Source organism: Bactrocera dorsalis, chromosome 5 (genome assembly GCF_023373825.1).
Source record: "Bactrocera dorsalis isolate Fly_Bdor chromosome 5, ASM2337382v1, whole genome shotgun sequence".
Lineage (NCBI taxonomy): Eukaryota > Metazoa > Arthropoda > Insecta > Diptera > Tephritidae > Bactrocera > Bactrocera dorsalis.
In genome coordinates this window covers 55,916,209-55,937,274 of record NC_064307.1, presented here as the reverse complement: position 1 = coordinate 55,937,274, position 21,066 = coordinate 55,916,209, and the positions used below count along the sequence as shown (strand labels likewise).

The window sequence follows — 21,066 nt, the reverse complement described above, 5'->3', positions numbered from 1 at the left end:
TGGTGTTGTGCATTATGAATTCCTTCCAAACGGTCAAACAGTCAACAAAGAATATTATTTGAATGTTATGCGTCGTTTGCGTAACGCGATCCGCCTAAAAAGGCCGGAATTGTGGAAAGACAATTCTTGGTTTTTACACCACGATAATGCATCATTCTCTACTGCCCTCGTAATTCGTCATCATTTCGCTAAAAACTCAACCCATATCGTTCCGCAACCACCGTATTCACCTGATCTGGCGCCGTGCGACTTCTGGCTGTTCACCAAGCTCAAAAAACCGCTCCGGGGACACCGTTTTTATCTGATAGAGGAGATTCAAGCCGCAGCGAAGACGGAACTGAAGGCCATCCCGGAAAGTGACTACAATCAGTGTTTCGAAGATTGGAAAATCCGTTGGCATAAGTGCATTGCACCGGGAGGGGATTACTTTGAAGGGGGTGAAATTGATTTGGAAGAATTAATAAAGAATTTTCAAAATAAATACAATGTCACCTTATTTTTTGGGCACAGTGGCATGATAATAGTTAATGGATATAGTCGGGTGTTATTGCCGAATATGTAGGTCAGTGTATAAGTTATATTGTATCTAGTATACATATATATACAATTTCTTAGATTCCAATCCTCTGGTGGACGTTTTACATCGGAAAATATTTCCCCGGCTTTAATCCCTGCGGGTTGCAAGAGTATAAAATGTTCGGTTGGATTTGAACTTGGCACTATTTTACTTGTTATATACAATATATAGATATTGGAGGCAGAGAGAGGGACGGGATGGTTGTATTAATTTTGACATTACTCAGGTATATTCGATAACATATTTTAAAACATTTTTATATATAAATAATGATCCCTAATCGACATATTCGCGCTAAAACTTGTTAGAATAATAATGCTATAATGATCCGATAGCGGCGGTTCCGACAAATGTGTAACTTTTTGAGGAGAAAAGGGCGTTAAACAAATTAAGGATCGAGATCTCAAAAACTGGGGACTAGTGTGCTTATATGTAGACAAACCTGATATACCCTGTTGATGGTATAATGTAATAATGGGAATCAAATGAAAAAGGCTTATATATAATTTTTTAAATGGTACCAATAATACGAAGCTAATAAAAAAATATTAATACTTTTTTTATTTAAACTTTCAGTCAAGCATATACATTTTTTGGTGCTATAATATCCAACGAAGTGAAAAGGTAACCTATTAATTTCATATGTTTAGGTGTATGATGAATAATTAGACCAAAAATGTTTATAAGACGCAATCGTATCATCACATAAATCGCAAACTTTTTAAGCAAAAATATTTGCAATTTCACTAATATTAAAATTTCAAATAAAATTTCTATGTACCCGAAAAGCAACCCACAGAATTAAATTTATTGTCGTTTGTGATTAGTAGCGATTAGCTGTGTTTAGTTTACTGCTCCGTAAATCTTATGGGGGTCTAAACAAGTTTTCATATACTTTTCATGTATGTATTATATGGTATAGTAGACAATGTATTATTAAAGTACTCGTATTAGTGATATTCAGAACACCTTCTCTAAGAATCACCCCATTGGGGGTATTAAAATATTTATATATGTACTAAAAGTTCTGATAAGAAATTCATCTGAATAACTCTGTATACATAAGAGAGTATATACGAGTATATATGTGTATAAGTACATAAATATTTGCGCTGAAATTTTAATCAGTATAGCTTGAGCGCATAGGCGGCACAGTGCATATCAGAACGCTGCCCAAGTTGGACTTTAATCGCGCTTTAAATTTATTTTGTATTTGAAAAATGAGTGTATTTCCTGGAATACAGTTGTTTTTATTTTGCGTGCTGGTTTTAACCACAAGCACTAAAGGAGGTGAGTGTCGGTTCTTCGCGCGAGATAATATGGACCTTATGAAATAGTGAAATAAAGTTTAAAAAAACAATTTAATTGAAGTGATCATAACCTCAAATTCGTTTATTTTTTACGAAGCATATCTGTTAATGCATAGCGACGACGAGTAATAATTCATCAACACGATGTGAAAAAGAAGCTATTTCCAGTCAATGAATGCTATATCATCTGAAAGGACTCGAGAGAATGCGCTGTCGAAGATCTTTAACCTCAATTCCTACAGATCGTTTCACTTATTTCACAATTAAATAACCTCCATTTTCGGCTATGCAAAATCTGTTATCAAATTATAGCGCTCGACCGATGTTTCCGGTAGTGCTTTTTAAGCAAAAGTGGTAGGAATGTTTGCACCAAGTGGTCACTCCTCTTAGGACGCATTAGTTTCTCCACGAGCAAGTGCAGGTTCCTCGATTTACTGATGGGCTGATTTTAGAAGACGTTTTTAAATGCTTTTTCGAGATTCAGCGAAATTGTTGCCAAAGTCAATCCTAAATAAAATAAGTAAGAAATCGCTAAGTTCGGGTGCAACAGAACATTTCATACTCTTACAACTTGAAAGAATCAAAGCCAGAGAAATACCTTAAGATGTAAAACGTGAACCAGAGGATCGGAATCTAAGGAATTTTATATATAAATATTTTGTATAACTCATAATTCGTAATAAGGATTCTTAGAAAAAGAAAATCATGATTCGTACTATAATACATAGGAGTTGGGATAATATCGGCCAAGTCTTCACCCAATTGTGTCTACATATTTTAGTCACAAAGATATACTGTTATGAGTAAAACATGTTCTGACATTTCATTGTGAAATATTGACCTGTATAAAGTCAGCCGGAAGTTCGAATATCTTTATGTTAGATAAATGGGGGCTAAGGGAATTATTGACCCGATTCAACACTTTCTTGTCCCACATACATACATATATACCATTGCATGGTTGTGTTTCGATTTTCACACTGTGACATAGACATGTGAGAAAAATGCTAAAGTTAGTTGAAATTGGTAGGTCAGATCCCGAATTTCATCAAAATGTGGGCGGTGCTCGCCAAATTTGGTTGTTGTAGTTTTAGTAGTAGGGCAGGATGTGTCACAGTATTTCAAAATTTTTTGTCCGCAGGTCCCACTTGCTATTACGATCCCTTACGTCAAATTACAAATTTATATCTTAATTTATAAATTTAAGTCATAACGAAATTTGATCGGACATCCATATCATATAGCTGCCATAATTACTGACCAATCAAACTCAAAATGAGATAATGATTATTGTTTTTGTAGAACCCCCAAATGTATACATAGTTAATACAATATCAAGAACTTTTCGCAGCTGACAACACTACTTTGAAGTATACGAAAATGATGTATAAACATTATTCCTTTGTGAAGAAAATATTTTTTTTTTCCTCGTGTGGTATTACTACTTATTTCCTAATTTCAAATTAATATTTAACTTTTACACGGTGTTGCCACATTTCTTGGCTAAACCACATCTAATTTATGCCAATAGACTTTTTGGAAGCAGCGGTCTTATAAACATAGACAGTAGCATTTGTTAGGCCTGAAGTACTTTAACAATTGATTATTAGTAATAGAAGCGCAGTATCTTTGATACCTTGTAGTATACTTAAGTCGTTAGTGCTCTGCTTTCAATATTTTATTTGTAGAAGCTTGAGTTTTCTTATTCAACTCATTCTACAACTGTAGTAAATATAAGTCGGTTTGATTACAGATCTGTGTACAACACCATACGGTGAGGACGGCGAATGTGTAAATATTAAGACTTGCAAATCTTTAATGGCCATCGTTAAAAAGCAACCTATGACAGACATTGACCATTTTATATTAAAATCTCATGCTGAGGTCTGCACTTACAAAAACCAACCTTATAGCGTAAGAACTCAGGTAACAGTGAAAAATGGAAACCTTTGCTAAATTTTTTAATTAAATTTTCAGGCGTGCTGTCCTATATCTGAAAGGCCAGTGCCTCAGACTACAACCACGACGACACTCGGTGAGTGATCTAAATAAAAGAGTAATTATTTAACTTCACATCTATTGTTTTTTAGTTCCGCCAATCGAGAAAAGTTGTATTGTCGGTCACTGTGTTAAGATACAAAATTGTAGTGTCTTATATAACATCGCTATAAACACCGATATAACACAAGAAGATACAATATATTTAAAAGATAAGCAATGTAAAAGTAACGACAATTCCTTTAGTGTGAGTATTTTCATAAATCTTAAACGAAATTCCGGGAATAAATATGGGTGAATTGAAAATTTTGAACGTGTTCTTTTAGGTGTGTTGCCCGGATGATGATGATAAGGTGCCTATAATTTCTGATGCAGGTTAGTGTGCACAATATGAATAAACGCTCTGCGGGAAAACATACAGTCCTTTAACTTTTATGGCGATTTGTTACAATGCTTGAGTTCATTAACAGGTGTTGAATATCTCGATTAAGTCTGTAAGTAATACTGAATTTTGGTATGGAATTCGTTTGATGACAGGTTAGTGAGAGATAGGAAAATAACAGATCATATTAGATATAATACACACGTTCGAATGAATATACATACATAAATTTCAGAAAGAGTCGAGACTTCATTAGATATTATTTCAGTTCCTCGCGTCGCTTGAAATAAAATTAAACTTTTGCACGAATTGCTGTTATTAACGTTGGTTTCTGAAAATACATTTCGATGAAACCTTATTCTGTTTGCTGCGATTAGTAAACAAAGCCTCCATGTTTAGGGTATTCCGGCTTTTCAGTCAAAAACCGTAATTGAGTCATAATTTTAAATTTAACGAACTGCGCTATACCTCTCTGTCAAACTTACCTCTTAAAACAGAAGTGAAATTAACTAGCGCGAGATCATCAGATTTGAGAGCTTTGAGTGTTTGATGGCGATATTCCAAAAGCAAGTTCTGTAATACTTCTAGTATTATTAACAGTACTATTAACAGGATAAAGACAGGATCCAAAATGGAAACTAGACCTCTTTAACCAATAAAACCATACCTCAAATAAAATGGACCTTATTATACGTTATATAAATATTTAACATATAAAATTCGGATATGCAAAGTTTAAATACCGACATAGAAGACAATACTCTCAATTCCAAACTCGTCTTATTATCGCTAATTGTCCACTAAAAGTGCTCGTTTTCAGCAGTGTATTCATGTGCTTATTAGTACCGAAAACCTATATTTGTACATTCTTCAAATGTTCTTTCAGCCGGTCAGGTGTGCAAAACACCAAGGGGTGTGCCTGGTACCTGTTTGGATGCAGCTGATTGCTTGGCCATAGCAATACTTCTTAGAAAAGATCCATCAACACAAGAAGAAATGGAATTTTTGGATAAGAGCAGATGTGATAATTCAGATAGAGTGAGTATAAAATGTTTCTTCAGTCGAGAAAAAGTTAAAAGTGATTCATGAGTAAAGGTTATTGAAAGAGACCACAAATGTAGCAAAAGACTCGGTTAGAGCATGTCCTACTAGTTATTGTGTTGTTGTAACTGTTAAGGTCTGTCCTGAAGGTCTGTCCTGAATTGTCTTTCCACAATTCCGGCCTTTTTAGGCGGATAGCGTTACGCAAACGACGCATAACGTTCAAATAATATTCCTTGTTGACTGTTTGACCGGTTGGAAGGAATTCATAATGCACAACACCACGATAATCGAAGAAAACAGTCAACATGATCTTGATTTTTGAGCGACTTTGGCGCGATTTTTTTGGTCTCGGCTCTCTTTTGGCACGATATTCGCTCGATTGATCGGTTGTTTCGGGGTCGTAAGTATAGATCCAAGTCTCATCGCCAGTTATAATGCGTTTCATGATACCCTGGTAGTCGGAAAGCATCGTTTCACACACTTCAACGCGATGTCTTTTTTCCAACAAATTCAATGTTTTCGGTACAAGTCAAGATTTGACGCGCTTGAGGCCCAAAACATCCTTCAAAATGGTATTGGCTGAGCCTTTCGATATGCCAACTTCATCAGCAAGGTCTCCAATTGTTAATCGACGGTTTTTCAACACCAAATCTTTGATTTGTTGAACGTGAGCTTCGTCGGTTGAGGTTGATGGTCGCCCTGGACGCTCTTCGTCTTCGACACGTTCACGGCCGGCTTGGAACTCACTATACCACTTGTAAACATTTTTTTAGACATAGCCTCATCACCAAAGGCTTTCTGCACCATCCTCAACGTATCCGCAACAGAAAATTGATTCCGTAAACAAAATTTAATGCAAATTCCTTGCTCAACAAATTTCGACATCGCCAAAAACGAAAAACTCACTTTTAGCAGCTCACAAAACGACACGTATCTCAAACACTAATGAATATTTTGACATGAAATTTGACATAAATGTGACTGACAGTACTACCAATTTAAAAAAATAACTCTATAAATCCTTGGACGCGCGCAGTTTAAATTCAAATGTTACCTTATTTTTTTGGGCACAGTAGTATTTAGTGATTTCTCTGGAGATAAACTACTTAGTCCTTCTTAGATTGTGGCGAGAGACTTCATAAATATGGCACTAGATTCTTTCTTTTGTAGGGAACATATCAATATCAAGGAAGTGTCTGCAGGAGTGATTTAATTTAGATATCTAGGAAGTTTTATATTTCTCGGCGACGCCTGAGCTTGGTCGCTTCTTTTTTAACTAAGAGTATTTCTTTCAGTATTGTTGTCCAACGGTGGTTTCTCCCGTACCAGAAGCGGAAACTCCCACAACAACAGGTAAGTAACTGTACCATACATAAATATATCCGAATTTAAACTTTTCCTAGGTTTATGAGCAGGTAAGTGTAAAGTTTGCCGTTAAAAGAAATCTATAGACAAATGTTTTATAGTGGTAAGAAACAAGGCCCATGAAGTTCTTCGGATTTAGTTCCTTAAAAAATTAAAAAGGATGAGCTTGCCTCTACGGCTGTCTTTGTATCCTTAATCCCGGCTTTCGCTTTTATGAGCTCGTTCCTTTTTTTCTATATATTATACTATATGTTGGTCTGGCTTTACGACAAAATTAAAAAAAAAAAATACTTCAAACATTACGGTCATGAAGTAACTTATTTAAAGAGAAGGAAAAGTCCTTCAAAGTTATTTCAAAAGTCATTGAATAAATTAGATAAGTGTTTTATTCTTGAAACTCTTTCATTTTGGCTCTCACTGTTGTTGTGATAGCCAAAGTCCAACTGATATCTGGTCTGTTTTAAGAACAACTGTTCTTGAGGAAGAAAAAATGTATAAATGTTCACAATTTACGTCTCTCGTTCTCTCCAACTTATAGACTTGCTGCGTTCACAATACTCGTTGCTTTGATGAGCAATGGCGTAACGGATTTATTCGAACTTGAAAAAAAAAACTTTGCGATACATTGAGATTTGCAACTGCACAATACAATTCCCTGAACTATGTGCAACTATTAAAATTCATTCATAGCTTCTTCACTCTTTTTTCATCATACTTCACACTTTTCTTTAAATATAGTTCAACGTCTTCAATGTGGAATATATGTACGAATATGCGAGGCGATTGAAACCTGCAACCTTTAAGCTCAATTTCGTTCAGATTCCGGGCGAGTCCCCATTTTGTAGAGAAAAAGCACTATTTTACTTATTTAAATTTCGTTCAAGTTTTATTTAGTTCAATTCATTAACGTTTGGTTTTATTATTATGTTAAATACACATATTAGGCTTAGAACACTAATGTAGATTTAGAATGCTTCTCGAATTAAATTACTCTCGTCTCGCAAGGTCCGTCGTCGTCGCTTACTTCTTCTCTACTGTACTTTACTTTTTGCTTTTCAGCGTGACCATGGTTGCATGCGTTCGGTAGTTGTCAGGGTTGTAATGTGATAAAATTCCTACACTTATATAAGCATAAATGAAAATTTCATTCCTCATATTAAATTTATTGTTTTAATTGGTATATAAAATGTATATTAGAATTATTATGGTCCGAAAATATGAAATATTTTTTTTTCAAGAAAAACATTGACCTCGTGACCTCGAAACATGCGCTACATCAGCGCCCGACGCCTTTTCGCAAATGATTATGTTATGATAATAAATGCCCACATACAGATTTAGCAACGGCAATGACAATAGATTTGACAGTTAGTAAGCCATAAACTTTAGCCTGTCGAGATGCCCCGTTATCTATTACAATAGTTGGAATTACATATTTCTTATCTTATTTAGTATTTTTAATATGTAAAATATATATAAGTGCCTAAATATATTGCTGCATTCCGTTCTTTAGCGGCCACGAACATGTTTCATTTTGAACAATAATACATATATCCATGTACATATGAGGTTTGTTCAAAAATTATAGCGACTTTGAATATTCGCGGGTTACGTATATTCGAATTTCGAATTTTTTGTGGCGTTATGTTGGTACTCATGTCTCTCACTTATGCCGACAAGCTCGGCCATTTTGAATGTTCATTTAATTGTTGACAGCTGCTTTGCTTGCACGTGTTTTGGATCGTCTTCGATTTTTACCTATCAAAAAAATTGCACCACGATAACGCCCCTGCTCACACACATCGTTGCTTGTGCGCGACTTTTTGGCCAAAAACAACACACTAATGATGCCGCAGCCACCGTATTCCCCAGATCTGACCCCCTGTGACTTTTTCTTGTTCCCTAAACTGAAGAGGCTCATGAAAGGACGACGTTACGCTTCTCTTGACGAGATAAAGACGGCCTCGAAGGAGGAGCTGAAGAAGATAAAAAAAATGATTTTTTGAAGTGCTTCGAAGATTGGAAAAACCGTTGGCACAAGCGTATAATATCTCATGGGGATTACTTTGAAGGGGACAAAATAGATATTCATGAATAAATAAATAATTTTTGAAAAAACACAAAATTCGCGATACTTTTTGAACACACCTTGTTTACATATACTTATGTATATACTTAAGCATGTTGTTTATAATTCATACAAAACTACTGTAACCAAATAAGTTTTTAATACGAGATAGGAACTACTAGTAATCACTTGCTGCCTGGTCCGGACCTTAAGGTGGATGCATAAGTACCTCCTGACCTAGTTGTTGGAGTTTGTGAACATAAAAGTCTGTCTGTCCTTTTATGTGTATTTACTGAATTTATGCATCGAAAATGTGATCAAGTCTTTTCGCCAATATAATTTCTTGTATAATACACCAGGTATTCATTTAAAAGTTCAGAAGTTTTTTTCAAATATTTATAAAGAAGAATAATAAGTTCTCATTTTATGTTCTTGTAACTTGCAAGAATCAAAACCGGGAATTCTTTCGATTGTGACATACCGTTACCATATTTTCGCTAGTTGGCGGTGAAAGCGTGTAGTTTTATTCGTCGCATCGGGCCATGCTATACCTTTTTGGAAAGCTCATTTCACGCGCTAACACGTGTTTGATTGACTGTCGATTCTTTTTAGTCGTTCGTGAGTTATAGCGTCGCAAACATGGAGCAAAATAAAGAGAAAATACGGAATATTTTACAGTACTACTACGATAAAGGCAAAAAATTTCTTTAAATAAGAAGAGGCTAAATTTAATATATTGTGTTGATCAACCATAGGCCCGAAATTTTTATACTAGGGATATAACCAATTTAATACACATGCACTTGCCCCTTTATTTTCTTTAAAATATCACACATTTCTACCGACTTGAACAGTTTGAATGTAGGTGAAAAGCCGGAAATTGTTTTATAGAGTACTGGCGGTCCGGACGTGTTTCGCAACGTATGTATGTATAAAGTGAAATAATAATAAAATTTTACTTTAACATCAAACTTCATTATTCAAACAAATAAATATTTTATTAATTGATGGCTATTTATAATTTAATTGTAATCGTTTGAATTGAAATGGCATATCAGTTGGAATCATAAGGATACGCAGTATCAAAAAACTTCTCCCTTAGATTTACCAGTTAAGACCATAGCTTTAATCAAATTTGCTAACAACTTTTTCGCTGCCAACAGCAATAGGTTGCAATAGGAACTAAAGTAGCACGACGTGATCGCCGTGCAAGATTCAGTACAGGTACAGGGATATGACCAACAGGGCAACGGATCTATTTTGTGCATTACCTTCACGCTGCGATGTATTGGCTTGTGTACGTTCATCTGCAGTCTGTGATCTTCTTAGCAATGGCAAAACTCTCTTATATGTGCCATTGCTAAATCAAATTAAAATCAAATTGCAATTATTACAAAAGAATAAAACACATGTGTGCACACAATACAAAGCCTAAAGGCTTAGTTTGGATGGGCGAGCCCGTTCTTAAGTTATAATATTGCAACGAAAAGTGGCATTACTTTTATACTATGCTTGCTAGAGAGTATTAAGTCACCTAAACCTAGTCGAGGTAGATATAGGGTTATATATTAAAAATTATCAGGATGACGAGAAAAATCGAAAGCCGGGTGACGGAGTGTCCGTTCGTCCGTGTAAGCTGTAACTTGAGTAAAAATTGAGATATATTGATGAAACTTAGTATTCGGGTTCCTTAGTACAACAAGCTATCCGACTTCGTTGATGAGCGTAATCGGAGCAGTGCCACGCCCACAAACCGGCATTCACTGAAAACTCAATTGAGCTATAATACTGTAATTTTTGGGGTTCGCGGTAGCAAGGGGCACCTGTGTGTAAAAATTTTTTAAAAAGTTTGAGTGGCCACGCCCTCTAATAGGTTTAATATATATATCTCGTAAACTACTAAGCTACAATAACCAAATTTGTTTAGCTCGAATATTAAAAGAACTTCTAAGGACAGTGTGAAAAGAAGAACGGAAGAATATAATAGTAGTACCTGAAATAATTCCGTTAAAGTATGCCAACTTGTGAACAGAAATTGTCCAAATCGAACCCAAAAATTGGTCAAGAACCTTGATACCGAAAATGTGGATCCAAGTATCTATAGTTGACTTTTGACCGAAAATATCATTTAAAGTGTGTGATATGCAATTGCTCAGACAGAATCCTTCCTCCTAGACCCCATATAACCATTACCCGGCTTTTCGAATATCTTACTGACCTTACTCCATATCGCTCATTTGCTGCAAGACCGGCATAATTCAAAAAACGTGATTTTTGAGTTAATACTGCAGAATTGTTCGTTATATCATACTTCATGTTGAGTGAAAAATTCATATGAATACCTCTTATATGCTCCGCTTGAGAAGAACTGTAAGGTTGGAGTCACCGTGTAAGGTTGTAGTAAGTTGAAAACTTTAAACGCGTTTTCTGGCGAATCGATTTTTTTGACTTATGCCGGTCTTGCAGCAAATGAGCGATATGTACAATTGTTCAGACAGATTGTGTGTGAGGTACCTTAATGAATCGAACGAAACTTTATTTGTCCAAAAAATGAGGTGACATTTGAATTTAAACTGCGCGCGTCGAATGATTTGTAGTTATTTTTTTTAAATTGGTAGTACTGTCAGTCACATTTATGTCAAAATTCATGTCAAAATATTCATTAGTGTTTGAGATACGTGTCGTTTTATGAGCTGCTAAAAGTGAGTTTTTCGTTTTTTGCGATGTCGAAATTTGTTGAGGAAAGAATTTGCATTAAATTTTGTTTACGGAATCAATTTTCTGTTGCGGATACGTTGAGGATGGTGCAGAAAGCTTTTGGTGATGACGCTATGTCTAAAAAAAATGTTTACAAGTAGTATAGTGAGTTCCAAGCCGGCCGTGAACGTGTCGAAGACGAAGAGCGTCCAAGGCGACCATCAACCTCAACCGACGAAGCTCACGTTCAACAAATCAAAGATTTGGTGTTGAAAAACCGTCGATTAACAATTAGAGACCTTGCTGATGTAGTTGGCATATCGAAAGGCTCAGCCAATACCATTTTGAAGAATGTTTTGGGCCTCAAGCGCGTCAAATCTCGACTGGTACCGAAAACATTGAATTTTTTGGAAAAATGGCGTCGCGTTAAAGTGTGTGAAACGATGCTTTCCGTCTACCAGGGTCTCATGAAACGCATTATAACTGGCGATGAGACTTGGATCTCAAAACATCCGATCAATCGAGCGAATATCGTGCCAAAACAGAGCCGAGACCAAAAAAATCGCGCCAAAGTCGCTTAGAAATCAAGGTCATGTTGACTGTTTTCTTCGATTATCGTGGTGTTGTGCATTATGAATTCCTTCCAAACGGTCAAACAGTCAACAAAGAATATTATTTGAATGTTATGCGTCGTTTGCGTAACGCGATCCGCCTAAAAAGGCCGGAATTGTGGAAAGACAATTCTTGGTTTTTACACCACGATAATGCATCATTCTCTACTGCCCTCGTAATTCGTCATCATTTCGCTAAAAACTCAACCCATATCGTTCCGCAACCACCGTATTCACCTGATCTGGCGCCGTGCGACTTCTGGCTGTTCACCAAGCTCAAAAAACCGCTCCGGGGACACCGTTTTTATCTGATAGAGGAGATTCAAGCCGCAGCGAAGACGGAACTGAAGGCCATCCCGGAAAGTGACTACAATCAGTGTTTCGAAGATTGGAAAATCCGTTGGCATAAGTGCATTGCACCGGGAGGGGATTACTTTGAAGGGGGTGAAATTGATTTGGAAGAATTAATAAAGAATTTTCAAAATAAATACAATGTCACCTTATTTTTTGGGCACAGTGGCATGATAATAGTTAATGGATATAGTCGGGTGTTATTGCCGAATATGTAGGTCAATGTATAAGTTACATTGTAATATGTAGGTCAGTGTATAAGTTATATTTCTTAGATTCCAATCCTCTGGTGGACGTTTTACATCGGAAGATATTTCCCTGGCTTTAATCCCTGCGGGTTGCAAGACTATAAAATGTTCGGTTGGATTTGAACTTGGCACTATTTTACTTGTTATATACAATATATAGATATTGGAGGCAGAAAGAGGAACGGGACGGTTGTATTAATTTTGACATTATTCAGGTATATTCGATAACATACTCGTATTTTCAAACATTTTTATATATAAATAATGATCCCTCATCGACATATTCGCGTTAAAACTTGTTAAAATAATAATGCTATAATGAGCCGATAGCGGCGGTTCCGACAAATGTGTAACTTTTTGAGGAGAAAAAAGCGTTGAACAAATTAGGGATCGAGATCTCAAAAACTGGGGACTAGTGTGCTTATATGTAGACAAACCTGATATACCCTGTTGATGGTATAATGTAATAATGGGAATCAAATGAAAAAGGCTTATACATAATTTTTTAAAAAGTACCAACAATACGAAGCTAATAAAAAAATATTAATACTTTTTTTATTTAAACTTTCAGTCAAGCATATACATTTTTTGGTGCTATAATATCCAACGAAGTGAAAAGATAACCCATTAATTTCATATGTTTAAGTAGGTGTATGATGAATAATTAGACCAAAAATGTTTATAAGACGCAATCGTTTCATCATATAAATCGCGAACTTTTTAAGCAAAAATATTTGCAATTTCACTAATATTAAAATTTCAAATAAAATTTCTATGTACCCGAAAAGCAACCCACAGAATTAAATTTATTGTCGTTTGTGATTAGTAGCGATTAGCTGTGTTTAGTTTACTGCTCCGTAAATCTTATGGGGGTCTAAACAAGTTTTCATATACTTTTCATGTATGTATTATATGGTATAGTAGACAATGTATTATTAAAGTACTCGTATTAGTGATATTCAGAACACCTTCTCTAAGAATCACCCCATTGGGGGTATTAAAATATTTATATATGTACTAAAAGTTCTGATAAGAAATTCATCTGAATAACTCTGTATACATAAGAGAGTATATACGAGTATATATGTGTATAAGTACATAAATATTTGCGCTGAAATTTTAATCAGTATAGCTTGAGCGCATAGGCGGCACAGTGCATATCAGAACGCTGCCCAAGTTGGACTTTAATCGCGCTTTAAATTTATTTTGTATTTGAAAAATGAGTGTATTTCCTGGAATACAGTTGTTTTTATTTTGCGTGCTGGTTTTAACCACAAGCACTAAAGGAGGTGAGTGTCGGTTCTTCGCGCGAGATAATATGGACCTTATGAAATAGTGAAATAAAGTTTAAAAAAACAATTTAATTGAAGTGATCATAACCTCAAATTCGTTAATTTTTTACGAAGCATATCTGTTAATGCATAGCGACGACGAGTAATAATTCATCAACACGATGTGAAAAAGAAGCTATTTCCAGTCAATGAATGCTATATCATCTGAAAGGACTCGAGAGAATGCGCATCTCAATTCCTACAGATCGTTTCACTTATTTCACAATTAAATAACCTCCATTTTCGGCTATGCAAAATCTGTTATCAAATTATAGCGCTCGACCGATGTTTCCGGTAGTGCTTTTTAAGCAAAAGTGGTAGGAATGTTTGCACCAAGTGGTCACTCCTCTTAGGACGCATTAGTTTCTCCACGAGCAAGTGCAGGTTCCTCGATTTACTGATGGGCTGATTTTAGAAGACGTTTTTAAATGCTTTTTCGAGATTCAGCGAAATTGTTGCCAAAGTCAATCCTAAATAAAATAAGTAAGAAATCGCTAAGTTCGGGTGCAACAGAACATTTCATACTCTTACAACTTGAAAGAATCAAAGCCAGAGAAATACCTTAAGATGTAAAACGTGAACCAGAGGATCGGAATCTAAGGAATTTTATATATAAATATTTTGTATAACTCATAATTCGTAATAAGGATTCTTAGAAAAAGAAAATCATGATTCGTACTATAATACATAGGAGTTGGGATAATATCGGCCAAGTCTTCACCCAATTGTGTCTACATATTTTAGTCACAAAGATATACTGTTATGAGTAAAACATGTTCTGACATTTTATTGTGAAATATTGACCTGTATAAAGTCAGCCGGAAGTTGGAATATCTTTATGTTAAATAAATGGGGGCTAAGGGAATTATTGACGCGATTGAACGCTTTCTTGTCGCACATATATATATACCATTGCATGGTTGTGTTTCGATTTTCACACTGTGACATAGACATGTGAGAAGAATGCTAAAGTTAGTTGAAATTGGTAGGTCAGATCCCGAATTTCATCAAAATGTGGGCGGTGCTCGCCAAATTTGGTTGTTGTAGTTTTAGTAGTAGGGCAGGATGTGTCACAGTATTTCAAAATTTTTTGTCCGCAGGTCCCACTTGCTATTACGATCCCTTACGTCAAATTACAAATTTATATCTTAATTTATAAATTTAAGTCATAACGAAATTTGATCGGACATCCATATCATATAGCTGCCATAATTACTGACCAATCAAACTCAAAATGAGATAATGATTATTGTTTTTGTAGAACCCCCAAATGTATACATAGTTAATACAATATCAAGAACTTTTCGCAGCTGACAACACTACTTTAAAGTATACGGAAATGATGTATAAACATTATTCCTTTGTGAAGAAAATAATTTTTTTTTTTCTCGTGTGGTATTACTACTTATTTCCTAATTTCAAATAAATATTTAACTTTTACACGGTGTTGCCACATTTCTTGGCTAAACCACATCTAATTTATGCCAATAGACTTTTTGGAAGCAGCGGTCTTATAAACATAGACAGTAGCATTTGTTAGGCCTGAAGTACTTTAACAATTGATTATTAGTAATAGAAGCGCAGTATCTTTGATACCTTGTAGTATACTTAAGTCGTTAGTGCTCTGCTTTCAATATTTTATTTGTAGAAGCTTGAGTTTTCTTATTCAACTCATTCTACAACTGTAGTAAATATAAGTCGGTTTGATTACAGATCTGTGTACAACACCATACGGTGAGGACGGCGAATGTGTAAATATTAAGACTTGCAAATCTTTAATGGCCATCGTTAAAAAGCAACCTATGACAGACATTGACCATTTTATATTAAAATCTCATGCTGAGGTCTGCACTTACAAAAACCAACCTTATAGCGTAAGAACTCAGGTAACAGTGAAAAATGGAAACCTTTGCTAAATTTTTTAATTAAATTTTCAGGCGTGCTGTCCTATATCTGAAAGGCCAGTGCCTCAGACTACAACCACGACGACACTCGGTGAGTGATCTAAATAAAAGAGTAATTATTTAACTTCACATCTATTGTTTTTTAGTTCCGCCAATCGAGAAAAGTTGTATTGTCGGTCACTGTGTTAAGATACAAAATTGTAGTGTCTTATATAACATCGCTATAAACACCGATATAACACAAGAAGATACAATATATTTAAAAGATAAGCAATGTAAAAGTAACGACAATTCCTTTAGTGTGAGTATTTTCATAAATCTTAAACGAAATTCCGGGAATAAATATGGGTGAATTGAAAATTTTGAACGTGTTCTTTTAGGTGTGTTGCCCGGATGATGATGATAAGGTGCCTATAATTTCTGATGCAGGTTAGTGTGCACAATATGAATAAACGCTCTGCGGGAAAACATACAGTCCTTTAACTTTTATGGCGATTTGTTACAATGCTTGAGTTCATTAACAGGTGTTGAATATCTCGATTAAGTCTGTAAGTAATACTGAATTTTGGTATGGAATTCGTTTGATGACAGGTTAGTGAGAGATAGGAAAATAACAGATCATATTAGATATAATACATACGTTCGAATGAATATACATATATAAATTTCAGAAAGAGTCGAGACTTCATTAGATATTATTTCAGTTCCTCGCGTCGCTTGAAATAAAATTAAACTTTTGCACGAATTGCTGTTATTAACGTTGGTTTCTGAAAATACATTTCGATGAAACCTTATTCTGTTTGCTGCGATTAGTAAACAAAGCCTCCATGTTTAGGGTATTCCGGCTTTTCAGTCAAAAACCGTAATTGAGTCATAATTTTAAATTTAACGAACTGCGCTATACCTCTCTGTCAAACTTACCTCTTAAAACAGAAGTGAAATTAACTAGCGCGAGATCATCAGATTTGAGAGCTTTGAGTGTTTGATGGCGATATTCCAAAAGCAAGTTCTGTAATACTTCTAGTATTATTAACAGTACTATTAACAGGATAAAGACAGGATCCAAAATGGAAACTAGACCTCTTTAACCAATAAAACCATACCTCAAATAAAATGGACCTTATTATACGTTATATAAATATTTAACATATAAAATTCGGATATGCAAAGTTTAAATACCGACATAGAAGACAATACTCTCAATTCCAAACTCGTCTTATTATCGCTAATTGTCCACTAAAAGTGCTCGTTTTCAGCAGTGTATTCATGTGCTTATTAGTACTGAAAACCTATATTTGTACATTCTTCAAATGTTCTTTCAGCCGGTCAGGTGTGCAAAACACCAAGGGGTGTGCCTGGTACCTGTTTGGATGCAGCTGATTGCTTGGCCATAGCAATACTTCTTAGAAAAGATCCATCAACACAAGAAGAAATGGAATTTTTGGATAAGAGCAGATGTGATAATTCAGATAGAGTGAGTATAAAATGTTTCTTCAGTCGAGAAAAAGTTAAAAGTGATTCATGAGTAAAGGTTATTGAAAGAGACCACAAATGTAGCAAAAGACCCGGTTAGAGCATGTCCTACTAGTTATTGTGTTGTTGTAACTGTTAAGGTCTGTCCTGAAGGTCTGTCCTGAATTGTCTTTCCACAATTCCGGCCTTTTTAGGCGGATAGCGTTACGCAAACGACGCATAACGTTCAAATAATATTCCTTGTTGACTGTTTGACCGGTTGGAAGGAATTCATAATGCACAACACCACGATAATCGAAGAAAACAGTCAACATGATCTTGATTTTTGAGCGACTTTGGCGCGATTTTTTTGGTCTCGGCTCTCTTTTGGCACGATATTCGCTCGATTGATCGGTTGTTTCGGGGTCGTAAGTATAGATCCAAGTCTCATCGCCAGTTATAATGCGTTTCATGATACCCTGGTAGTCGGAAAGCATCGTTTCACACACTTCAACGCGATGTCTTTTTTCCAACAAATTCAATGTTTTCGGTACAAGTCAAGATTTGACGCGCTTGAGGCCCAAAACATCCTTCAAAATGGTATTGGCTGAGCCTTTCGATATGCCAACTTCATCAGCAAGGTCTCCAATTGTTAATCGACGGTTTTTCAACACCAAATCTTTGATTTGTTGAACGTGAGCTTCGTCGGTTGAGGTTGATGGTCGCCCTGGACGCTCTTCGTCTTCGACACGTTCACGGCCGGCTTGGAACTCACTATACCACTTGTAAACATTTTTTTAGACATAGCCTCATCACCAAAGGCTTTCTGCACCATCCTCAACGTATCCGCAACAGAAAATTGATTCCGTAAACAAAATTTAATGCAAATTCCTTGCTCAACAAATTTCGACATCGCCAAAAACGAAAAACTCACTTTTAGCAGCTCACAAAACGACACGTATCTCAAACACTAATGAATATTTTGACATGAAATTTGACATAAATGTGACTGACAGTACTACCAATTTAAAAAAATAACTCTATAAATCCTTGGACGCGCGCAGTTTAAATTCAAATGTTACCTTATTTTTTTGGGCACAGTAGTATTTAGTGATTTCTCTGGAGATAAACTACTTAGTCCTTCTTAGATTGTGGCGAGAGACTTCATAAATATGGCACTAGATTCTTTCTTTTGTAGGGAACATATCAATATCAAGGAAGTGTCTGCAGGAGTGATTTAATTTAGATATCTAGGAAGTTTTATATTTCTCGGCGACGCCTGAGCTTGGTCGCTTCTTTTTTAACTAAGAGTATTTCTTTCAGTATTGTTGTCCAACGGTGGTTTCTCCCGTACCAGAAGCGGAAACTCCCACAACAACAGGTAAGTAACTGTACCATACATAAATATATCCGAATTTAAACTTTTCCTAGGTTTATGAGCAGGTAAGTGTAAAGTTTGCCGTTAAAAGAAATCTATAGACAAATGTTTTATAGTGGTAAGAAACAAGGCCCATGAAGTTCTTCGGATTTAGTTCCTTAAAAAATTAAAAAGGATGAGCTTGCCTCTACGGCTGTCTTTGTATCCTTAATCCCGGCTTTCGCTTTTATGAGCTCGTTCCTTTTTTTCTATATATTATACTATATGTTGGTCTGGCTTTACGACAAAATTAAAAAAAAAATACTTCAAACATTACGGTCATGAAGTAACTTATTTAAAGAGAAGGAAAAGTCCTTCAAAGTTATTTCAAAAGTCATTGAATAAATTAGATAAGTGTTTTATTCTTGAAACTCTTTCATTTTGGCTCTCACTGTTGTTGTGATAGCCAAAGTCCAACTGATATCTGGTCTGTTTTAAGAACAACTGTTCTTGAGGAAGAAAAAATGTATAAATGGTATTCAAAAGCCTGAGTAGAAAAATATGGTGAACATTAATTTGTGATTCAAAAATCAAGTTGCTGCTTTAATTTCGATTTTATAAGAAAATTCATCGAAAAAATCATCCATATTTCATTATGTCTTCTTTTTTGCTTTCAACCTTTTAAGCTGCTCCTATAGTAGAAAAATGTGAAACACCTAATGGTGCTAATGGCACTTGTATTTCCGTTATACATTGCGAATCGCTGCTGCGGGTTCTACAGAAACCTGACTTTTTTGAAAATGATGCTAAATATTTGAATGCTAGCTTCTGCGGTGATGGCGCTAAGTTTCCAAAAGTGAGTAAGAAAACGAAAAGATTATAACAATTGATATAAATAATACAGCTAAAAATAGGTTTGCTGCCCAGAGGCGCTGGTGGCGGAAGAATTGAGTTTACCGCTGCCGCCATATTGCGGCGTAGTGTTCCCAGCTGAAAACTATTTCGACGCCGGTTCAATTACCAGCAGCGAGGAATATCCCTGGACAGCGTTGCTCCTATATACAAGTATTGAACTATATTTACATATACACATGCATATATCAATATTTATAAATAATTATGTACCTTACAGAAATGGGAAAAACTCGTCCCTACTGCGGCGGCACGCTTATACACAAGCGCTTTGTGCTCACCGCGGCGCATTGTCTGTATGAGAATGAGCCAGAGTGGACCTTAACCGGCGTACGTTTGGGTGTGTGGGCTACAATGGTGATGCAGGATTGTAAAAATCAGGCGTTGCCCGATCAAATAGATTGTGAGTCAATCTCAATCGATTTGGCTGTGAGCAAAGTAATCAAACATCCCGAATACGAGTCGCTGTATAACGATCTCGCGTTGCTGCAATTGGTCGAGTCGGTACATACCACACGTTACGTAGCACCGATTTGTTTACCCTTCGAAACTGAACACTTATCGGCTAGTTTTAACGACGACAAGATACTGCAAATATCCGGATGGGGCGCGCACTTGTTCGAGGAAGTAGCAGAATTCAAAATGAAATCCATTGTTCATATATCCAGCTTGGAGCAATTTAAGGATCGTTTTTTGACTGAAGCCGGCATTAATTTGACAGCAAAACACGTTTGTGCGAAAGATAAAGCTGTTCATGACAACAAAATTTTAGATTCTGGCGGTGCGCTGATGTCGCTAGCGAACGTTGGAAAAATGCAGTCGTATTTCTTGCTGGGTGTCGAAGCTATAAGCTATGAAATTCCGCCAGAACAGGGATTTCCATTTATTTTTACGCGCATTAGTCCGTATTTGGATTGGATAAAAAGGGAAATTCGCGAAAATTAATTAATAGGGGAAGTAGGTTAACATAAAAAAAATTATAATAATTTCCGCCGATTATTATGACTTAAAAAATAAAACTAAATAAATGACATAATAAATTAAAATTAATGTATGTATGTCTATGTCACTACTTATAACTAGTCAGACTTAAATTAAAAAATAAATAAAGAGGTTTGAAACAAGTTATTGACCCTGCGTTTTGTTTTGCAAAATAAACCAAATAAATAGGACAAACATATCTACATATGTTTGTACATATAAATATCCCTTCTTTGGCACATTTGTCTGTATGTTTACGAAAGCAAATACGAGCCACATATGTACAAACATTTATAAGGAAATACTACTGTGATCAAATTGAAAGGTGAATTTTGTCCATTTCATCTCCTTCAGAGTAATCCCCTCCCACTGCAAAACACTTATGCCAACGAATTTTCCAGTCATCATAGCACTTGGAAAAATCCTCCGTCGTGATGGCCATCAGAGCTTTCTTTGATTCAGCTTTTATATCCTCAAT

The 21,066-nt window shown here is 35.6% G+C and overlaps 1 protein-coding gene across 1 annotated transcript; it reads left to right on the top strand.

Moving 5' to 3' along the window:
* The first annotated feature begins 1,699 nt into the window (after window positions 1-1,699).
* Window positions 1,700-20,736, top strand: LOC105224105 (phenoloxidase-activating enzyme). The gene is made up of 16 exons (XM_049458819.1): window positions 1,700-1,867; window positions 3,641-3,801; window positions 3,865-3,922; window positions 3,978-4,132; window positions 4,212-4,260; window positions 5,154-5,305; window positions 6,607-6,664; window positions 15,696-15,856; window positions 15,920-15,977; window positions 16,033-16,187; window positions 16,267-16,315; window positions 17,209-17,360; window positions 18,662-18,719; window positions 19,382-19,551; window positions 19,610-19,760; window positions 19,828-20,736. The coding sequence occupies exons 1-16, from the start codon at window positions 1,798-1,800 to the stop codon at window positions 20,550-20,552; spliced, it is 2,382 nt and encodes a 793-aa protein (XP_049314776.1). The 5' UTR covers window positions 1,700-1,797; the 3' UTR covers window positions 20,553-20,736.
* Window positions 20,737-21,066: the final 330 nt, after the last annotated feature.

Bases quoted from the DNA above. Each gene is read 5' to 3' on its own strand.
- LOC105224105 (XM_049458819.1), top strand. From the start codon at position 1,798: ATGAGTGTATTTCCTGGAATACAGTTGTTTTTATTTTGCGTGCTGGTT. The intron at 16,188-16,266 runs GTGAGTATTTTC...GTGTTCTTTTAG, and splicing joins GTAACGACAATTCCTTTAGT to GTGTGTTGCCCGGATGATGA. The intron at 16,316-17,208 runs GTTAGTGTGCAC...ATGTTCTTTCAG, and splicing joins GCCTATAATTTCTGATGCAG to CCGGTCAGGTGTGCAAAACA.